This window comes from Carya illinoinensis, chromosome 7, assembly GCF_018687715.1.
Source record: "Carya illinoinensis cultivar Pawnee chromosome 7, C.illinoinensisPawnee_v1, whole genome shotgun sequence".
Classification (NCBI taxonomy): Eukaryota; Viridiplantae; Streptophyta; class Magnoliopsida; order Fagales; family Juglandaceae; genus Carya; species Carya illinoinensis.
In genome coordinates, this window is record NC_056758.1 from 29,695,894 (window position 1) to 29,715,645 (window position 19,752).

Consider the following 19,752-nt stretch of genomic DNA (forward strand, 5'->3'; position numbering starts at 1 on the left):
TTGTTATTTCATATTTTGTTTATATTTTATATTATATATTTGATTTATAATTGTTATTTTTTTTAATACAACTCAATTCACCCACCCTCTTGTGTTAGTCATCTGGGCAACACGGTCAATGTGAAAAATGACACTACTATTATGTGTATACTCTTTTATTCCATTTTAAATATTGTAAAACTCATTCACTTATAAATTACTAAAAATTTACTTATCTTTCTAATGTAGGACTAACAAATAATCACATTAGAGGAAAACTTAAAAAAAAAAAAAAATCAAATTTGAAGGAAATATTTACAGTTGATATATTTTCAAGTCAATATGACACATAGAAAAAATCAATATAAAATATCAAGAATTCATTTCTCCTTAAATAAACGTGGAGTCTCAATAATAAATAAATAAATAAATTTGGAGTCCCATTCACTACCCTAGTATATCAATTTGAGGTATGGTTAAAAAGAGAAATTAAAATCACATTTAAATGATCAATATTTTTTAGTTAGATCTTATATAAATAAATTTATAAGTTAATATGATTTATTGTGGTACATTGTATAAATCTCTTTTTATTATATAAAAAATCGAATGTATCCCATTTAAACACAACAATTTAGAAATTCTACTTTTATAAGACTTATGCTAAGTTATCCATTTAAATTTGTACTTCAAAAAGATTTGTTAATGTTACAATTTGTCATAGACAACTAAATATTTTATATATTATATTCTTATCTATTATGCTCAGTTGAGAATATTATAAAAGATGAATGTTACTCATCATCTCATATTAAATATTTTAATATTATATATTATTATTAAATTAATTGAATTGTTTTATTTATCATTAACACACCACATATTTATTATAGAAAAAATAAAAAAATCAAAAAAATAAGATGTGTGATGTTTCTGAATGATAAGTATAATTATTCATTATAAAATTCAAATTATATTTTTTTCTATCTAACTTTTATGTCCCAAGTTTATCATTATTTTATGAATTCTCAAGCAGCACGAATTAAAGTAAAATGCTTTCCTATGTTCTCGCTTTTCATAATAAAAGATCAAGTAAAAGTGGTTGTGATAATTCCTTCTAGCCGGTCTAAACCAATACATTGCAGCACACCCCTCCTATAGTAAGATAGTCTGTTCATTATACTATTTTAAAATCATCATCAAACAGTCTCTTTTTATGGGAATGGGATGAGAGCTAATCTTTTAGTTTTGATTATCTATTTTTTTATTTTTATTTTATATTGTAATATGTATTGGATTTAAAAAGATTGTAGATGACTTTTATTCCATTGAACTTCTATCTTATATCTGTTAATTTATCTATAAAATATTTTATTTGTTGAGGAAAAGATAAAAAGGGGAGAATTTTTTATTGAAGTGGATTCGGATGTTCGGGTCATTCCGGTTAAAGAGAGTTTCTTTGAACATGCTTTCATGGCCTTTCTAAAACAGAAGTCTGATTGGTATCAACCACTCATCACGACCATGGCTTTTGTCCTCGAAATCAACGACCAGGACTCCACGAGGTGTACCTCCTCGGTCCCACGAAACAGATTCTCCAAAAGGCGGGGCCCACAATTTTCCAGCGAACTCGCGGACGAAGAATCGAGGAGCCCTTCCACCGTGTGACCGTTCCACGTACTCTCCCGTCCACTCTCGTAAACCGCCATTGGCCAGATTAGAAAATGGTCAAAATCGAACCAGAACGCTCGGACCCTCGTCAATTATTACTCGCCGAGTCTCCCACTTTCAGTAAACACGAACGTATATGGTCGCTTCCTCACCAAGGCGGGAGAGACTGGAAGAGGAAGACTTTGCTGAAAGCGAAAGCTAACAAAGCCGTTTCCATTTCCACCTCCCTTCGCTCTGTTCCCTCCTACAGCACCGCGAGAGAGAGAGAGTGTGTGTGAGAGAGAGACAGGGATTCTGGCAATGGCGTCTCCAACTTCGTCGTGTAGCTCATCGTATTCGTCTCCATTTTCGTCCTCCAAGTTCTCGTCTCTTCCGGTAATGTCGCTCAGGGGGAAAATCGTCGAGAAAATCCTCGAAAATCGCGTCACTCTCATCGTCGGCGAGACTGGCTGTGGTACTAATCTGTACTCTCTCTCTCTCTCTCTACGTTAACGTTCACTACTGCGTTGAATGTTGGAGGTTGGGGAACTGTAATGCCCACGTTTGTTTCGTTTTGGTTTGGCCCTGCTTGGTTAAAACACGGCAGCAAGAAAATTAGGACGTGTTCAGTCATTTCGAATGCTTTTGAGGAAAGTTAAGAACAGGAAATGAGCTTTAGAATTCTTACATTGATTTTGTTAAGAGTGTTGTGAAAACTGAGGGAAGAAAACTACTGACAATAGAAAGAATATTTAGTTTTTCTGATGAAAAATTCAAATTAGATTATCTCGGTTTCAATTTTTCGTTGTTAAGAAAGTGAAAATTCTGAGTCAGCCAAATATCCTATAGACGCCACTCTTTTTTTCTCCTTTGGAACTCAGGCGACGAGGGTTACGAAAATATTAATATTAAAACTATAAAAAAAAAATAAAAATTACCCGCTTTTTTAGCATTAGCAACAGAGTGGGATAATTTTGTGATTGGCATGTCTGTCCTTAGCGAGCTTATCTCCACAATAGTGATGAGGAGTGTGGTTTTTGTCTGGCTTTACGTATGTGATGCGTTGGGTAGGGAAAGAAAAGATATTACTATATTGAATTTGAATTATTTCTTTGCTTTGGACTTCATAACGTGATTGTTTTTTCAACTCTGTTATTCAAATATTGGAGATCTTTTCTGTTAGATTCTACCCCGAGTTCCTCTCAGTAAACAGAACACAAGAACTAGAAGTTTGATACCAAAAATAGTCACGGATCCAATGAGTTAAAGAAAATATACCAGATCACAAAATATCAAGAAATTAACAAGAATATACAGCAATAAACGGAAAAACAAGAAATAAAGAAAGTAGAAAAATAATACAACCGATTTACGTGGTTCGACCCTAATGATCTACGTCCACGGCAGGAATGACCTTAGATCTCATTGATGAGGAACTGTTCGTCACAGAGAAACCTAAGACTACAATCTACCTTGCAAAACCCTCATTTACAGACCAGAAAATCGAACGGATTTTCTTTCTCTCTGAAACCCTAGGTAGAAACCCTAGATCGCCTTTTTCTCTGTCTCTCGAAGCCTTTCTCAATATTAGGGGTGTACAAGAAACTGTGGAACCGGCCGAAACACCAAGGAACTATTCGGCGGGCGGCAACGTTTAAGCAAAACCGACTATCGTCGGTTCGGTTACGGTTTGAGGCCGGCTCAAACCGCTGAACCGGCCTATATAATAATACTTTTTTTTTTTTTTAAATTTTATCAATATTAAACGACGCCGTTCCACTTAAGTTTAAGTGGAACGGCGTCGTTTCACTCGGACATTTGTGTTTTACACACAAATTAAACGACGCCATTTGTTATTAAACCAAACAGCGTCGTTTTGTCTATAAGGTGAACAAAAAAAGTAGAACGGCGTCGTTTGGTATTAAACCAGACGGCGCCGTTTAGATATTACACAGTTGTCGTCTTCATCCATCTTCCCCATTTATGCATTTCTAACCCTCTCTCTCTCCTCTGCAACTCTCTCTCTCTCTACTCTCTCAGACGAATGACACCGCCAAGGGGAACCGAGAACCGACCGTGAACCGCCGGAGTCGATACGGCCGGTTGTTCTCCTCCCCGTCGACCAGTTACGGTCGGTTACTCCACCGTTCAAACTCTCATCGGTCGGCGGTGGTTTTGCCCAAAAACTGCGCCGAAAGGGTCGGTTTTCACCCCTACTCAATATTACAGACCAAAATGAAAAAGTGAATCGCATCATCTTCCTTCACACGGATAAGTACATATATATATCAATATAGAGATGACAACACGTGTCTTAAACCTGCGGTTGAGTAAATGATAAGCATCAGATGCATCTCACGGTTCACACAGGCCTCACATGATTATCAGCTGCATTTAAATAGCCCTTCATGGATCCAGATTCTGACACTTGTCCATCATCCACTTAGCCACTTGTAAAACAGAAACATTAGAGAAGCAACGAGATTATAAATGTATTGTCACACCATTTACATTTTCATTCTTTGAAGACCAATAAAATGGAAATTGTTCACCTTTTTTTGTTCCTCTTCCTTCCCCTCCATCCCACCTTCCCTCGCGCTCTCTCTCTCAAAGTGATTAAAACTGAAATGATTATAGCATAGGTTGGTTTTAACAGATATGCTTCTGAACATTGGCACAATTTTCTGGTACATTCTTGTACTTGCTATTGTCCACTGTGTAATCTGAGTCCCAGTATAAATAAATTTTTTAATTATCCTGTTCATGTTGCTAACACCCTTTTGGTCTAATTCAAGGAAAGAGCTCGCAAGTTCCACAGTTTCTCCTGGAGGAAGGCATGGAACCCATACTTTGTACACAACCTAGGAGATTTGCGGTTGTAGCTGTGGCTAAAATGGTTGCAAAGTCTCGAAACTGTGAAGTGGGAGGGGAAGTTGGATATCACATAGGTCATTCGAAGCACTTATCACCAAGGTATTTGACAGTCAAAGAACATATATTATATTTGTTCAGGTTTCATATTATCACTTGACTAGTGTGGCAGTTACTTGTTTGAGTGTTTTCACTGTCTTTCCTTGTCACCATATGTGGGGTTCTAGTATTGGGATATGTTATTTTGAAGTTTGTATATGCGCACAGATGTAATGGTCTGAATTTCTATGTTTAGGATGGACTCAGATCCTGATAAAACAAAGAAACCTTTTCTATAGGAGCTGGTTTTATTGATTAAAATAAAGGATTAGCCCAAGTACATAGTATGTATAAAAGAGAAACATCTGTAGGAGCTGGTTTAAGACAACTGTATTGTTGAGCACAATTTTCTGTTTGGCTTAGACAAGGTCAGTCATCACATCTTTAACATTATCTTCTCTTATTTTACAATGTCCCCAGCAAAGCATTTTACCAGTGTAGGATCTGATGGAGAAGTTGTCTTTGAGCTGATTGCAACTTGCAAAAGTTCATGCAATCGGTCTTAGAATGGATCGTGTAATAATTGACTTATGCATGTGTTTTTTTAATGCCAACTCTCTCTCTCTCTCTCTCTCTCTCTCTCTCTCTCTCTCAGGTTTACTCAATGACTTGTTCGTATGGGCATATTTTTTACTCAGTGTATTTATAGCAGTTATGCTTTTTCCTCTGGTATTGTTTCACAGATCAAGGATAGTTTTTAAAACTGCTGGAGTTTTGTTGGATGAACTGCGAGAGAAGGGAATGAATGCACTCAAGTACAAGGTTATTATTCTTGATGAAGTACATGAAAGATCAATAGAATCTGATCTTGTTCTTGTCTGCCTGAAGCAGTTTCTGATAAAAAGCAATGACCTCAGGTTGACAGTTTCTTTCTAATGTTGTACTTGGTGGAATTCATGTACTGAATTTTTTTAACCAAATTAATTTAAATGCCTTTATTGAGTTTGTTCTACTTCATTATCCAGTTGTTTGCTTGACTATATCTTTTAAACTTCTAAGGAATGGTGGATATCTATTCTTTTTGTAAATGCATAGTTTTGATTGGAAGAGTTGGGGCTAAGGTTATAAGAGGATCTAACTAAAATTTTACAGGGTGGTATTGATGTCTGCCACAGCAGATATTACACGATACAAGGATTACTTCAAGGATCTTGGCAGGGGGGAACGAGTTGAAGTGCTTGCAATCCCCATGTCCAACCACAAAACCATATTTCAGCGAAGTGTTTCATATCTTGAACAGGCAATTTTTATTCTCTGCATGTGTCTTTTATTGCTTGTTCATGGGAGGTACTCATATCAATTCAAAGAATAAATGTATCTCTCTTAAAAGTAACATGACATCATTGAGTAAGCTTTAGCTAGTAAAAAAAGAAAAAAAAAAGCTTTAGCTAGTAAATTAAGATAGGAATATTGTCAGGCTGAGGTTGGAGTTGGTGCATAAGGTGTCCTGAAAGAGTCTACGATTCAGTTCTGAAGAGAAATATGGGGACTTATATGAAGAGGCTTGACTAGTAAAAATTGTATTAAGTTAAAATCTTGGTATAGAGTTTTTTAATATCACTTGTATTACTCAAGGTAGGATCTCATGTTGTAAATTAGAGCCAGAGTTGTATCAAAGGATAAACGGGTGTCATTTCAAATAGATATATTTTATGTTAAGTATTGAAACCTACAATAAATAAATGTTAAACCAAATACGTAGATTATAGATAATACAAGACATGGGACCTTTGGTGTCCAATCTTTTAGTCTACATATCTAATTGGGAATAATGTGGCCTAAAATACATTAACATGATCTGGTTGAGAAATATCAGACTACGTGATGGCACATGAAACATAGAACCTTAAAAACAACGGGTTCAGAGAGTGAGTTTCAGATTTATAATGGCAAATGATCTTTTATTCTGAAAGGCATTTATAGGTTAGATAATATATTTGTTCATTATACCTTTTGTTTCTTTACAGATAACTGAACTTTTGGGAATAAGTTCACAGTTACTATCCTCAACATATATTTCTGGTCCTAGCCCTTCCAAGGCTAGTGCTTACATTAAGCCTGCTGTACACAAACTTATTCATAATCTGATATTGCATATCCATGAGAATGAGCCAGACATTGAAAAGAGCATTTTGGTTTTCCTTCCAACATACCATTCACTGGAGCAACAATGGAACCTTCTGACGCCGCTTAGTTCATCTTTCAAAGTTCACATTTTACATAGTAGTATTGACACTGAACAAGCTCTTATGGCTATGAAGATCTTGAAGTCCCATCGTAAGGTAAGCCATAATTGGTTCTGTCTATTTGAAGCTGCATTATTGTTACTTGTATGTCATGGTCAGGGAAGACATGGATGGGTAGAAGTGGATTTGATATTTAATCATAAAGGAAACGATCTTTTATATTTTGTTGAACATGATCTCTTTTTAGTGTTGTTGCATTATCCTTTAATTATGCTCTCCTTATTATAAGGAGATTATAAGCGCTTGTGTAATCTGATGCTGCTTCTATGTAATGCATGATTTTGTGTGTGCTCGTCATACTGCAAATCTGGTTAGTTTGAATTATTTACAGTGTAGGTCTAAGGCCTCGTTTGGTTACACAAATCATCAATTTTCATCTCATCTAATCATTACAACTTTCTTAAACTCCCACACAAAATACAATAAACAATTTAACATTTTCAAATCCTAAAACAAAAATAATATTAAAAGATAATACTCTTAACAATATTTTATTCAACCTTCATCTCATCCCATCTGTGTAACCAAATGAGGCATTTCCTTTGGTAATTTCATTCCCTTACATTGTTTTGCCACTGCAAGCCTGCGCGGTTTTTATTTATTTTTTTGTTGCTTTTATTTGTTGTTCATCCAGATGGTTTTTCCCATTAGTCATACATCTAGTTGTCGTTAAGGTGTATTATTGAAAACACTGTGTTGTGCAGATAATATTGGCTACTAATATTGCGGAGTCCTCAGTGACAATACCTAAGGTGGCATTTGTTATTGACTCGTGCCGATCTTTACAAGTTTTCTGGGACAGTAACCGGAAAAAGGAATCTACAGAGCTTGTTTGGGTTTCCAAATCTCAGGTAATGAGGGATTTACTGGTTATTTTTATTGCTAATTGCTTGGTTCCTTATCTTTGCGTTGTTTTGCAGGGTGAGCAGCGCAGAGGAAGAACTGGTCGAACTTGCGATGGCCAGGTTTATCGGTTGGTTACAAGTTCATTTTTCAGCCAACTTAAGGAATTTGAGCCCCCATCTATACTGAGGTTATCACTGAGGCAGCAAGTGCTTTTGATCAGCTGTGCTGAATCTAAAGCCATTAATGATCCCAAGGGTATGGTGCTATGATCTCATTTTTTGCCATAAATTCTTGACCTCTTGTTACTTTTTTAAGGGAGATATAGATCCCGTTTATTTTACTCACATGAATATTTCTGATCGAAGCCCAATATAAAAGAGAGTAAGTGTGGAACTGTTTGGATGATCTTAGACGTTTTTTCTTTAATACCTTATTTTAATGGGTCTCGGCTATTGTATTTAACGGAACTAGTGTCCATGATTTCCTTGTTTCTTTTTCTAGTTCATGACTTGTAACTAGGTTCAGTTTATGTATACTTCCTGTGTACTTTGCCTTGCTAGTCTCAATAAAATTTCTTATTCATCAAAAAAAAAAAAGTGTGGAACTGTTATGGGTACTCCCCTAGTGTTTGTATGTATTGTACTCACCGAAAATAAAAAAAATGAAAAAAAGAGAAGAAAATTGTATGTATTGATTGCTATGTGCATGAGCTGATAATTCTTGCTTAACTTAATGTTGGCCTGGAGATGAGTGCAAACATCTAGCAAAGATACTCTCTAAATGAGTGCTTGCACGAGTTATGATGTAATACTTAAAGTATTTATCTGATTAATTATCCTGTAATATATTTATTTGTATCACCTTGTATATGGATTATAAATATCTGTAATAATGCATTTGGTTGAGTTGCCATCTTAATTATTTGATTTCTCACGTATTTTTTCCATCTAGTGATTCTAGTCCTTTAAAATTCTAGCATGTTCTAACTTACGACCAAGCAACTACTGTATCAGTTTATCCCATGTGTTCAGGATTTGGTAGTTGTTTTCACTCCCACTTTCAAGTACTTATCACTCATTAAATTCCACATTGCTTAAGAGGGAGCAGTGTTAATGATAATTTAAAGAGGCTTCAGTTGTAACATTGACGAATTCTTTTGGAGTCTAAACTCATATGTGATTTAGAGTTTCCTTAGTTCATTACAAATATTATAAGACTCGATCGTAGTCAAAAGTATGAGATCTAAACCATGCCCTATAACAGAATGACTTGACGGTGATGTTAGGGGTTTAAGAAGAGAAGCGGGAGATAATAATATCCCAAATTTAGTATGTGAGTGGTTAATGAGATCCTCCCACATTAACTTGGAAGGATCTCATGGTAACTCTGCCTAGTCTGCCTAGTCTCATGGTATCTCATGGAATAATTTCTTGCGGTTTATAATAATTACAAGAGACTCCAATGGTAACTCTGCCTAGTCCTTTTGAAGTATAAGTCTATACATGGCTTGGGCTTTCCTTTGTTACATTCGGGCTGAGTTAAGTATTTTGCTCAATATGAAGCCTAATTATCATTATCTTTTTGGCATCCCCTACCTTTCTATCCTGTAAGAAATGTTTTAATTTATCATGTTGGTGAAGTTAATGATGTTCTCTTTATGTCTGATTGTGTGTGATAGCTGAATGAATAGTTGCTGGTGATTTGTGTAAGTGATATTGGTGTTTAAGGTCAAGTTAGAAGATGTAGCACCAACTAAATATCTCGAGTAAACTACTCTTTACCCACCAAAATAGAACTTATTCTTAATCTCTCACAACCTTCAAATCACTACAATAGTCTCCCTAGTTCAAAGTTTCAATATTAACTTTCTTCATTAAAATCAAGCGGTAAAAGAATGCAAATTGCATCACTTGCATTACATGTATGTTTGAGTTTAATGAAATGACCATATTACTCTTAAAGGTTTTTGCCTCACACTTTGAGATCCAATACTCATTTGTTAGGAAAAAAGGACAAAAAAAGAATTTTGCATCTCTCAGTATGGAGATATGCCTACTACCCGCCCCTAGTGGTGGGCGGCCAGCGTCTCCACCCCCCGCACCCACATTGGTTGGGGGCCGCATATGGACCCCGACACCCGGCCTTGTCAATCATGGGCAGGTGACCTCGCTTGGCGGCTGGGCTGACGGATGGCCTTGCAACCCATCTGGTATCTGCCAAACAACACAAATCTGCCTATGTGGAGACCCACGGCCCATCATAGCCGTGGTTCTCTGAGCAAACCCAAGGCCACGCTGTGGCCTGTGGCTCGAGGCAAACAACCACGATCGTGGTCATTAGTCTGAGCAAAGAACCATGACCACAACTAGCTGTGGGTTTGCATAAAGACCCACGACCCGTCGTGGATGTCTTTGAGCAAACCCTGTGTAGCCGTGGCTTGGGATAGAGAACCATGACCAGTTGTGGCCGTGGGTCTGCGTAGAGACCCAAGGCCCATCATGGCCATGGTTCTTTGCTTGTACCCATTTGTGGCTTGGGGCAAAGGACCACCCATCCGTACCCGCGTCTACTCTAATAAAATCCGGCCTGCCCGTCCTCTCGGGCCCATACAGGGGGGGGGGGGGGGGGAGGCGCCTTCCTAACATGCCTAGTAACAAACATGCTCCAAACCTGAAACTTTGATCCATTTCCTCATTTTCTTCCTCTCCATCCTTATAATCCCTTCACTTTTTTTTTTGTTCAAAACCCACCCAAACTATGTGGGGTTGAACTCTAGGATTCTTGTTGGATTTTCTTGGATTCAAAATTGAAGCACCCCACTCCCCTAGGGTTAAAGAAAAATGTAATTTTTAGAAATCTAGGGGAACCAAAATGCTACTAACCTTGACTTTAAAATTTTCGTATTAAGGAAGCGCTAGGTACAAAAGACCCCATAAAACAAAACAAATTCATTCTTTATTAGAATACTTAAAATTTAAAAGAGAGTTTGCAGAAGCACTTATTAAAATCAATCAAGTCTCATGTGGTTAACAAAATAACTTATTAAACTGAAAATCGTAACAGTGATCATGTCATAAACTGTTTAGGCCTTTGCCTTGCCTCCTTGGGCCAAGTCTTGTCCTGTAGCTCTATCCTTATAAAGATCGTCACCTGGGGTGGTTAAAACATAAAATCATAAAAAAAAGAGTCAAAGTATTCAATAACCAACACATCATACAATATACATAATATGAATATAGGGTTTCTTGAAAATCATGCCTACTCATAATTACATATGTAAATAACATGAACCTAAACTGTGCATGAAATGCCTTAACTTGTCTTTCACTTGTCATTGGATGGTACCCACTGTTGACTCCCGTGAGTTAGGGTTAGCGAATATTAAAGATTCCGATTCCGCCCATGGCCACGGGTTTGAGAATCCATACATAAGGAAGACACACTGGGTGCACTACCATTTTGTACATCTTGGCAATGCAATATGCCCCTTAAACATGTGGTACCATCTTCATATTATAACATAGGCCATTACGTATCTTAAGTGTCATATGTCATCATAATCATACATGCATACTTTCTTCTCATATCTTGTCTTATCATATCATAGATTTCAAATGAAATTGTAATTTTTCATAAAATTTTGTGATACATGTTTCCTCACATAGAATCATGACATTTCATAAATATTTTGATGTATAACTCTTCACATAAAATCATGACTTTTTATATGTATTTTGATGTACAAGTCTTCATATAAAATCATGAATTTTCATAAAATATCTTGATGCATGTGTCATGTAACTAACATCAAAACTTAGGCATAAAATCATGACGTTTATAAATCTATCATGGCAGTCAAAAATCATTTCCTTCATGAATTGGGTACGTAAAAAGGGGCTTCCAATGGAGGGCGTACATGCATAATCCTTTTTGTTTTTTGATAAATAAATTAATTATATTGATCAAAGAATGGCAAAGCTAGTTACACAACTCCGATGCCCTAACTAGCTAGGCACATTAGAGACAAGAAAATCATGAAGGGCCATGCCATTAAAATCCACAGCTATGGCCCAACTACAAAGAATTCTGAAAAATAAAGCTTTTAGCTACTCTAACGATCTTTCCTGGTCTTTGGATGTCCGCTCATTGCGCTCCTGCCACAAGCACCACATAATGCATAAAGGGATCATCTTCCAAATTGCTCTGATTGGTTGCCTACCGCTTAAGTTTGGCCAACTAGCCAAAGCTGCCTCCACCGTCTTCGGCATAACCCACGCCATATCTAGTCTAACAGATACCTCATTCTAGAGGATTTCGGCTGTATCACAGTGCAAAAGGAGATGGTCTACCGACTCTCTCCCTCCTTTGCACATGCAACACCACTCTGTAATAATAATCCTCCTCTTTCTCAAGCTGTCAATGGTAAGAATCTTCCCTAGGGAAGCAGTCCATACAAAGAAGAAACTTTGGGTGGTGCCTTGTGTCTCCAAATATTTTTCCAAGGAAACTGAGCATTGGGCTCTATAGTAAGGGCCTTATAGAATGAACGAGCAGAAAAGGTGCCTTTGCCTGCTAGAGTCCACCACATAACATCCTCATGCTGCCTGTTTGGCCTAATGGAATATATGAGGCTAGAGAAATCAGCAAAGCTACTTAATTCCCAATCCTGTGCCGCCCTACTAAAAGTAATGTCCCAGTGAATATGTCCCCCCGATATCTCCAAAACTTCTGCCATTGAAACATCCTTTGCACTTGCCAACTGGAAGAGAGAAGGGTATAAATCTTGTAAGGCCCTCTTACCACACCAAACATCTCTCCAAAATTTTATCATAGATCCCACACCCAACTGTAGCTTAACATAGCGATTAAACACCCCCCTCCCTCTTCTTATGTGTTTCCACAGCCCGACGCCATAAGCCCCCCTTACTTCTCTAGTACACCAATCCCCCCATAGAACACTGTATTTCTTTTCAATCACCATTTTCCATAAAGAGTCTGGTTCTTTGGCAAATCTCCACAGCCATTTTCCTAATAACGCTCGATTGAACACCCTTAGGTTTCTAACCCCCAACCCTCCACCCGAGATAGGACGACAAACCTGCTCCCACTTGACCAGATGGAACTTAAACTCCTCCCCCATACCCCCCCATAAGAAGTCACGCTACTTATAAGGTAGACAGATTCATACGTGTAAGAATATGATCATGCTACTTACCTCGTATTGTTAATCCATTGTTTATGGGCGAAGATGATTCGTAACTTGTGCTATTTCTAATTAATTACGTACTTTGTAATTAAAACCTGAAATACTAAAATAATCTATATTTCCCTAAACCCTAAAATTCTCGTAACCTTAAAAATATCTCCACATCCAAACATCTGTTTTCTCTTGATTTTATTGTAGGAATTCATCATAAATAGTAAACCTTATGGTCAACACTAATTGGGCAAGGGTATTTTTGTGATTTAGCTATCTTGGACAGGGAGAGGGGAGTACATCGCATAGAGATATATATAGAGGGGCAGCTGTGAGAAAGAGAGAGAGACTCACGATGATGCAGCATGGAAGGCCATCTGGTCGTGGCAGTTTCATGGTTGTGCATGGTCTAGAGGTGAAAGCAACTGCGGCAGTTTCTATGTGAAGCAGTGGCTCACGATGGTGTTTATGAGGGGGGTGACATGTGCTCTGTTCCTAGATGCCGAAACAAGGGAACATCATGAGGTTGCTTTTGTGATGGTGGCGGACGTGGGAGAGGAACTGCTACATGCAGTGGTGTCTGGTAGAGAGAGAAACTGGTTGAGGTGCTGTGTGGGGAGGAGCTTCACCATGCGGGCTGGGCTGAGTTCACTTTGTATGGATGTATGGGAACGGCTCCTTCTTGGTGTTGCATGTAGCCACGTAGGGGCTTGGGTGGTTTCCATTTGTTTGCTTGTGTTTGACAGTACTACGGTTTGTGGCAAGGCAAGGGCTGAGGCAAGGGAGGCTTGCTGGTCTAGGTGCTTGGTGCGCTCTACACAGTGGTTCAAGGTAGTGGTCTGGGTGTTTGACAATGGAGGAGAGGCGGTTGGTGTGGAGGATGTTTCTCAGACGTGCTGCCAGTGGCTTGGCTGTGTGGACCACACTGTGAAGGTTGAGTGTGCGGTGGCAGTGTGGTGATACTATATAGAGGGATGTAGGGGTTGCCGGCAGTTTGCTGCCAAGGAGAGGGCTGCCGCAAACTACAAAGAAAACTCTAGATACGGCTAGGTGTTTATGTGCATGGAGGCAGGAAGGGAGGGGTGGGCTAAGTTAGTTAACAACCCTAACGGGCTGATCTTAAATTCAAAATGAGCCCAATAAAAATCCCATAATCCACCATAATAAATTTTGGGCGCATAGCCTATTCAAAATTATCCAATAAACCTCAATTAGGCTTCTAAAAATATTGGCCCATCAATACCCTCCAAAGTCATCCACTAAAACTTCCAAATAAACTTTTCGGTGCTTGAGCCTAATTAACATCCCTAATCAACCTCAGTAATTAATAGCTTGTGGGCTTATCCAATATGGCCTATAAAACCTAATTTAGGCCTAGTAAAATTATCTGTATTCTGTCCCTAATAATATTGGATCGGGGTGTTACAAGAAGGAACCTTTCAACTTTTATAGTGATTTGATCATTGGAGTTTGCTATCAAAATCTCTATGATCTGGTGGCTGACATTCCAAACAGTTTGATATTAGGAGCGTGTTACAACAACATTCTAGTGGTTGCTTCTAAGATCAGGTAGTTGGGCTTGAGCGGTGATGCTTGTGAGGTCGCTATGGATGTGACCTATGTCACCCCTTCTTTCCTCAGCAGTGTGTTGAGCCCCCCTTTTTGTCCCATTTCTGGTTTGAACAGATAGTCAAAGAATAATGAATATTCTTTGGAGATTTTTTTCTTTTATCTATACCATTTGGAGGTGCAACTCATCAATGAATGGGGTGTGCTTCTCTCTTGGTACCCTGGGTAGAAAAAAGTACGAAGAAATGAAATGCGGGGAAGTAGGAGGAGATGAAGTCTAACTTCTCCGAGAGGTGGTTTTCAAGGTCCAAGTCGAAGCTGAAGTCAAAGAAGTGAACTGCAGTTAAATGGGTGGTTGTGTATTTGGTGGTTGTTGTGGTATTATCTGCGAATGTTGATTCTTTGTTGTCATGGGGTTTTATTGAGAGGTTTATAATTGGAAGGTTTGTTAAAATTTTAAGGTTGGAGTGGTTTCCATGCCCATCAAATGCTCAATAAGTTGTATCAGAAAAACTTGAATGTCATTTGCTCTTTTGTGAGGTTTATTTATTTTTTGCTCATTTCATGGAAAATCCAGCCATATTAGAAGCTATGATGGTCACAATAGCATCCATGTCATTGGCTTCAAACTTGATGCATGGCCTGCAGTGGCAAGGATGCTCAAGGGCCTATTGGATATTTCCAGTCACACTCATGGGTACTTTAGCATTTTACATAGCAAGAAAGCACATGCAGCAAACAAGGTGTATTAATTATTCAAATTATGGAGGTGGGTGTGATTGCAATGATTTGAAGTTTGGGGAGATTAAGAATGGGTGGTAGTTTGGATGGAGAAAGTGCAATTTACTCAAATATCTTCAAATGTTGTGAAGTCCATAGCTTTTTTTATCACTAAAATGTTGTGAAGTCAGTCGGTACAGTTTCATAGTTTAGCAGATATAGGGAGTCATCACAATATCTGCTATATCATAATTACTAAATTATGTGGTCTGTTGCACATTGCATTCTCCCATGAGAGTAAATACAGTGCTAATCGTTTCAAATTTGATGCCAGCCTTGTTGCAGAAGGCTCTAGATCCACCAAATATTGAAGTTGTTGAAGATTCACTGAGTTTGCTTGTTCACATGCAAGCATTGGAGAAGACATCTCCAAGAGGCCGGTATGAGCCTACATTTTATGGACGATTGCTTGCCAGTTTTTCATTGTCTTTTGATGCTGCTGTGCTAATACTCAAGTTTGGAGACATCGGAATGCTGCGCGAAGGCATTGTGCTGGGTATACTAATGGATACACAGCCTTTACCCATTCTTCATCCTTTTGGAGAGGAAGATTTGGTATTATTGTTTATCAAGTGATTGAACTTAGCAATTTCGAAACATGTGCTTCATTACGTGAGCAATTGCCTTTTCTGATTTGATTAATGCTATTCCCCAGTTCACTGAGTACCTTGACTGCTACTTTGGTGGAGAGAGTTATGATAAAGTCCTACCTGGACGAAGGGAGGTGATATTCATGGGAAACTTATGTGCATTTCAGTTCTGGCAACGTGTTTTCAAGGTAAAGTAGTGTATACTTTGCTAGGGTGTTTGGGTAGATTCTGAATATGATTCACACATTTTGTTTTTTTGCAAAGGATAAGCATCGTCTTGAACATTTGAAGCAACTTTTGAAGTTCAATGACATAAAAGCTGCCACATCACTGCTACCCAGTGTTGAAGAAGAATGGTGCTCCTTCCATAACCTTGTACAGTCATCACTACGGCATGTCTTAGAAATATGTATGGATGGATCTATGTTGTGATTATATAGCTTAAACTGTTTTTTTGAAGAACTAACCTTGTGCATTCATATCAAAATAATGTCTATGGCATAAATCTAATATTCAATTTCTCTTTTACTGAAAAAACCATAGTATTAAGCATATTTCAAGTTTGAGTGTCTTTCTTTTCAGATGAAGATGTACTAAGTTCAGTGCACCGTTATCGGCCAAAATTTCTGGCTACATCGAATGGCATACCATCGTACTATGACCCTTATGAATTTGAACACACGTGCGTTCTCAAATGTCATCCAGATGGTGATACCGATGAACCTCCTGCGGATGATGAGCCCCTTCATCCATCAAATGAAATAAGGAAATGCCTTGCTGTACCATACGTTGCTTCCCATAACTTTCAGAACAGTGATGTGGTTAAAAAGTTAGTAGCTACTATTAAAGAGGTATCTTCTTTTGGCATTCTTGTGTGAACTATTCTTGATGGAAAAACTGATGCTTCCTTTACTCGTCTGCTATAACAGATAAAAGTTCTATATACAGAAGACAAATGTGGTAATCAGCAAAGAAATGTTGATGTTGGTTCTCATGTCAATGTAGAGGCTCCTATATGTGTTTTTTTTATTAACGGATCATGCAACAAGGGCAGTCGATGTTTGTTTTCTCATTCACGTGAAGCAAGAAGACCCATATGTAAATTCTTCTTTACTTTACAGGTATCTCACTGGTGGCTGCAATATTGAATATTACCTTTGAAGTTTTTAAATGGTTTTCTTGTTGGTCAGTGGTACAATAGTGTAGATAGTTTTGCTCTTTGTTGGGATGACCTAACATGTAAACCTTTTCCCATCTCACCCACCCAATATACAAACCAGGCTGGCTTTCCAGCTAAAAGTATTGAATGATTATATCACTTGTATTTTTCACTATGCCATTTGGCTGATGGAATAATGATGATAAATATAGAGAAAGCTCTTGTTAAGGTCATCTTCTGTTTAATTTTTAATTGTTGGTATGATCCACAAACTAACTACATGCTTATACTAAAGCCTATTTTACCTTGAAACTCTTTGGACTGATCTCTTTTTGTTCTTATTACTTGCTAAGAATTTCCATTGCCAGAACTTGTAATATATTCATTATTATAGATTTTGCATTTTGCCATCTGCAAGTTTGTGTCCAACAATTTGCCTCGATCATAATTACCAACTGGAGATGACGATAGTATTCGTGTTTCTACCTGAATGATGCAAATAGTACTTAAGAACTTGGTAAAACCATCTACAGAATTTATTTATCCCATATATATTTTTAGTTAGGAGTTAGTTGATAAGCAATTACATGGCCAAATCTATATTTAATGCACAATTAAATTGGAGTACTTGTTTTGATGAAGCCCCGATTCCAGGCAATGCACTTGTTATTATCATTTTAATATTACACCCAATATTAGGAAGTGAACTTGTTATGAGCATTCTAACATCATGCCCAATATGCTTTATCTTATTAGACATTGAAATGCTTAAACTGCAAAATAAAGAAACTAATAGTAATTAGTAAAGATCCTTAAATAATATATTATTTTATGGATTTGCATGAAATAGAAACTTATTCATAGGACAGTGTGGGATAGAATCTCCTTCCAGAAAGTTATATATGATGAGCTGTGCATCTGGATCCTAGTTTAAAGTCTACACCCAATTTGCTATGAATAACATTGAATCATAATAATCTATTTTTGGAAATGTACTAGTAGTGAAGTGGTATGGGCTCAGGATTTTTCATAGAAGTTGTGTGCATATTTTCTCATGCCTAATCTGGCAGAAGGCCTGTGTGTCTGGGAACTCACTCTTCTGTAGAATAAGAATTTTTGTGGTGTGAAAAATATGATTAATGACTGTCATCTCTAGTTACTTTGATGCTCTGCTTGCAGTTTAATTTGTATTTTCATTTATGACAGGGTTGTCGAAGTGGAGGTTCATGTGGATTTTCTCATGATCTGGGTCCATCAGTATCTTCTAGCTCAACTTTATGCCTTCCAGAAGATGGTGATGCAAATGCTGCATCCCTTATAAGATTGTTCCCCATATCTTCAAATGGATGCATTCTCCTATTGGATGACATGGCCTTGCACTTCTCCTCAAATCTTGCTAGCTACTATGATCCATCTAAGATAATTTCCACAACATGTTTGTCTGATACCTTCATCTGTAACACATCCTTGACGGGTGTCAGGATTTTATGGGGCCTTAAGCACCCATATGAGACCCTCATTGCCAAAGCAGGGGAGAATTTGATCCCTTGGAAAGATGTCAAGTGTGTGCTATGGTTTCCAAACTTTGATGGTAATGATGAAAATTTGGATGGACAAAAAGTTCTCTTGCAGAATTTCTTTGAGTATCTCGCCATCCGGATATTGGCTGATGCCTTGTATGAAGTGCAAGTTATCCTTACTCTGAACAATATCCGATTTTCACAACTACAGGTGATACTTGATGCTATTAATCATTCACATGTTGCTTTCTCCGCATGCTATGGCTATTGGATCTATTAAGAGGAATTAGTAACAACTGGTGGTCATTTGATTTGATGATCATTGTGTTAGCAATGTAGTCTTCCCCCACCCCCTCTCCCCTGCCCTTCCCTCCGGGGTGAGCTATGAATGGGTTGGCCAGAAGCAATACCTTCCAACTGGGATTTTGGGTCGGTTCACAAATTGATGCCCGGGTATGGGGTAGGTGGAGGCTGAGGTTATCTAGAGTTTATCCAACAATCTGATCGGTGGAATTCTTCATCATAAATAAACAATGTAGTTCTACCCGGGATTTGTGTGGATTTTAATGTACGATATATTCATAAAAAATGCAATGCTTATTACTGGATAGCTGATATGAAAGTCTTGAGAATAATAGAGTTTCATTGATAGCCAATAAACATGAGGATGAGGAAGGTGCAGCTGATATTACTTTGATGGTTGCTACGTGTTTCAGGTTGAAAGGTTGGGCAGTGATTGCTTCTTCTTCCTCACGGAGTCATTTCCATTTGATGAAACGAGCTTCGGGAAGTTGTCGGACCGGATCAACACAAAGAAACCGATGTTGGTATCGAGGCCCATCTCTTATGTTTTTGACCTGCACCCACCTTCCGACATTCAGTTTGGTAATTATGCAGCTACACTCCACAAAGGATTGCATGATAGCTAGAGAAACTCGGTGCGAAAACAAAACTACTTGCTTTAGAATTGGGAATAAGATCTGTACATGTTGTTACTGGTAAAGTTAAGTTGCGTTTGGGTAATCGTGTGGTAGTTATAACATTATTGGTTGTGTTTGTCGGATTTTATAACGTAATTTTTAGTATACCAAACACATTATTTAAAAAAACAGTAAATATTGTATTTACATGACCCTGTGCGGGAATATTATTTTGTCGAAGCACCTTGCCGATCTCGTGTAAAACCTGATCCACATCGCCAATCTGTCACTAGAAAGAAACTTTTGACTACAATAACTTGTCGGAA

General features: G+C 37.8%; 1 protein-coding gene across 1 annotated transcript; it reads left to right on the forward strand.

The window, feature by feature from the left end:
• The first annotated feature begins 1,640 nt into the window (after window positions 1-1,640).
• LOC122316526 (DExH-box ATP-dependent RNA helicase DExH8) lies at window positions 1,641-19,666 on the forward strand. The gene is made up of 14 exons (XM_043133121.1): window positions 1,641-2,104; window positions 4,425-4,602; window positions 5,283-5,456; window positions 5,692-5,839; window positions 6,567-6,881; window positions 7,550-7,696; window positions 7,766-7,946; window positions 15,512-15,792; window positions 15,893-16,015; window positions 16,092-16,236; window positions 16,410-16,678; window positions 16,757-16,948; window positions 18,193-18,717; window positions 19,223-19,666. Exons 1-14 carry the CDS (start codon window positions 1,951-1,953, stop codon window positions 19,433-19,435), a joined length of 3,045 nt encoding a protein of 1,014 aa, XP_042989055.1. The 5' UTR covers window positions 1,641-1,950; the 3' UTR covers window positions 19,436-19,666.
• The last annotated feature ends 86 nt before the right edge of the window (window positions 19,667-19,752 follow it).

What these genes read in the sequence shown, in the direction of transcription:
- LOC122316526 (XM_043133121.1), top strand. Translation starts at nt 1,951, where the DNA reads ATGGCGTCTCCAACTTCGTCGTGTAGCTCATCGTATTCGTCTCCATTT. An exon ending in CGTCGGCGAGACTGGCTGTG is followed by an intron (nt 2,105 to 4,424) that starts GTACTAATCTGT and finishes GTCTAATTCAAG; the next exon opens with GAAAGAGCTCGCAAGTTCCA. An exon ending in GTGTTTCATATCTTGAACAG is followed by an intron (nt 5,840 to 6,566) that starts GCAATTTTTATT and finishes GTTTCTTTACAG; the next exon opens with ATAACTGAACTTTTGGGAAT.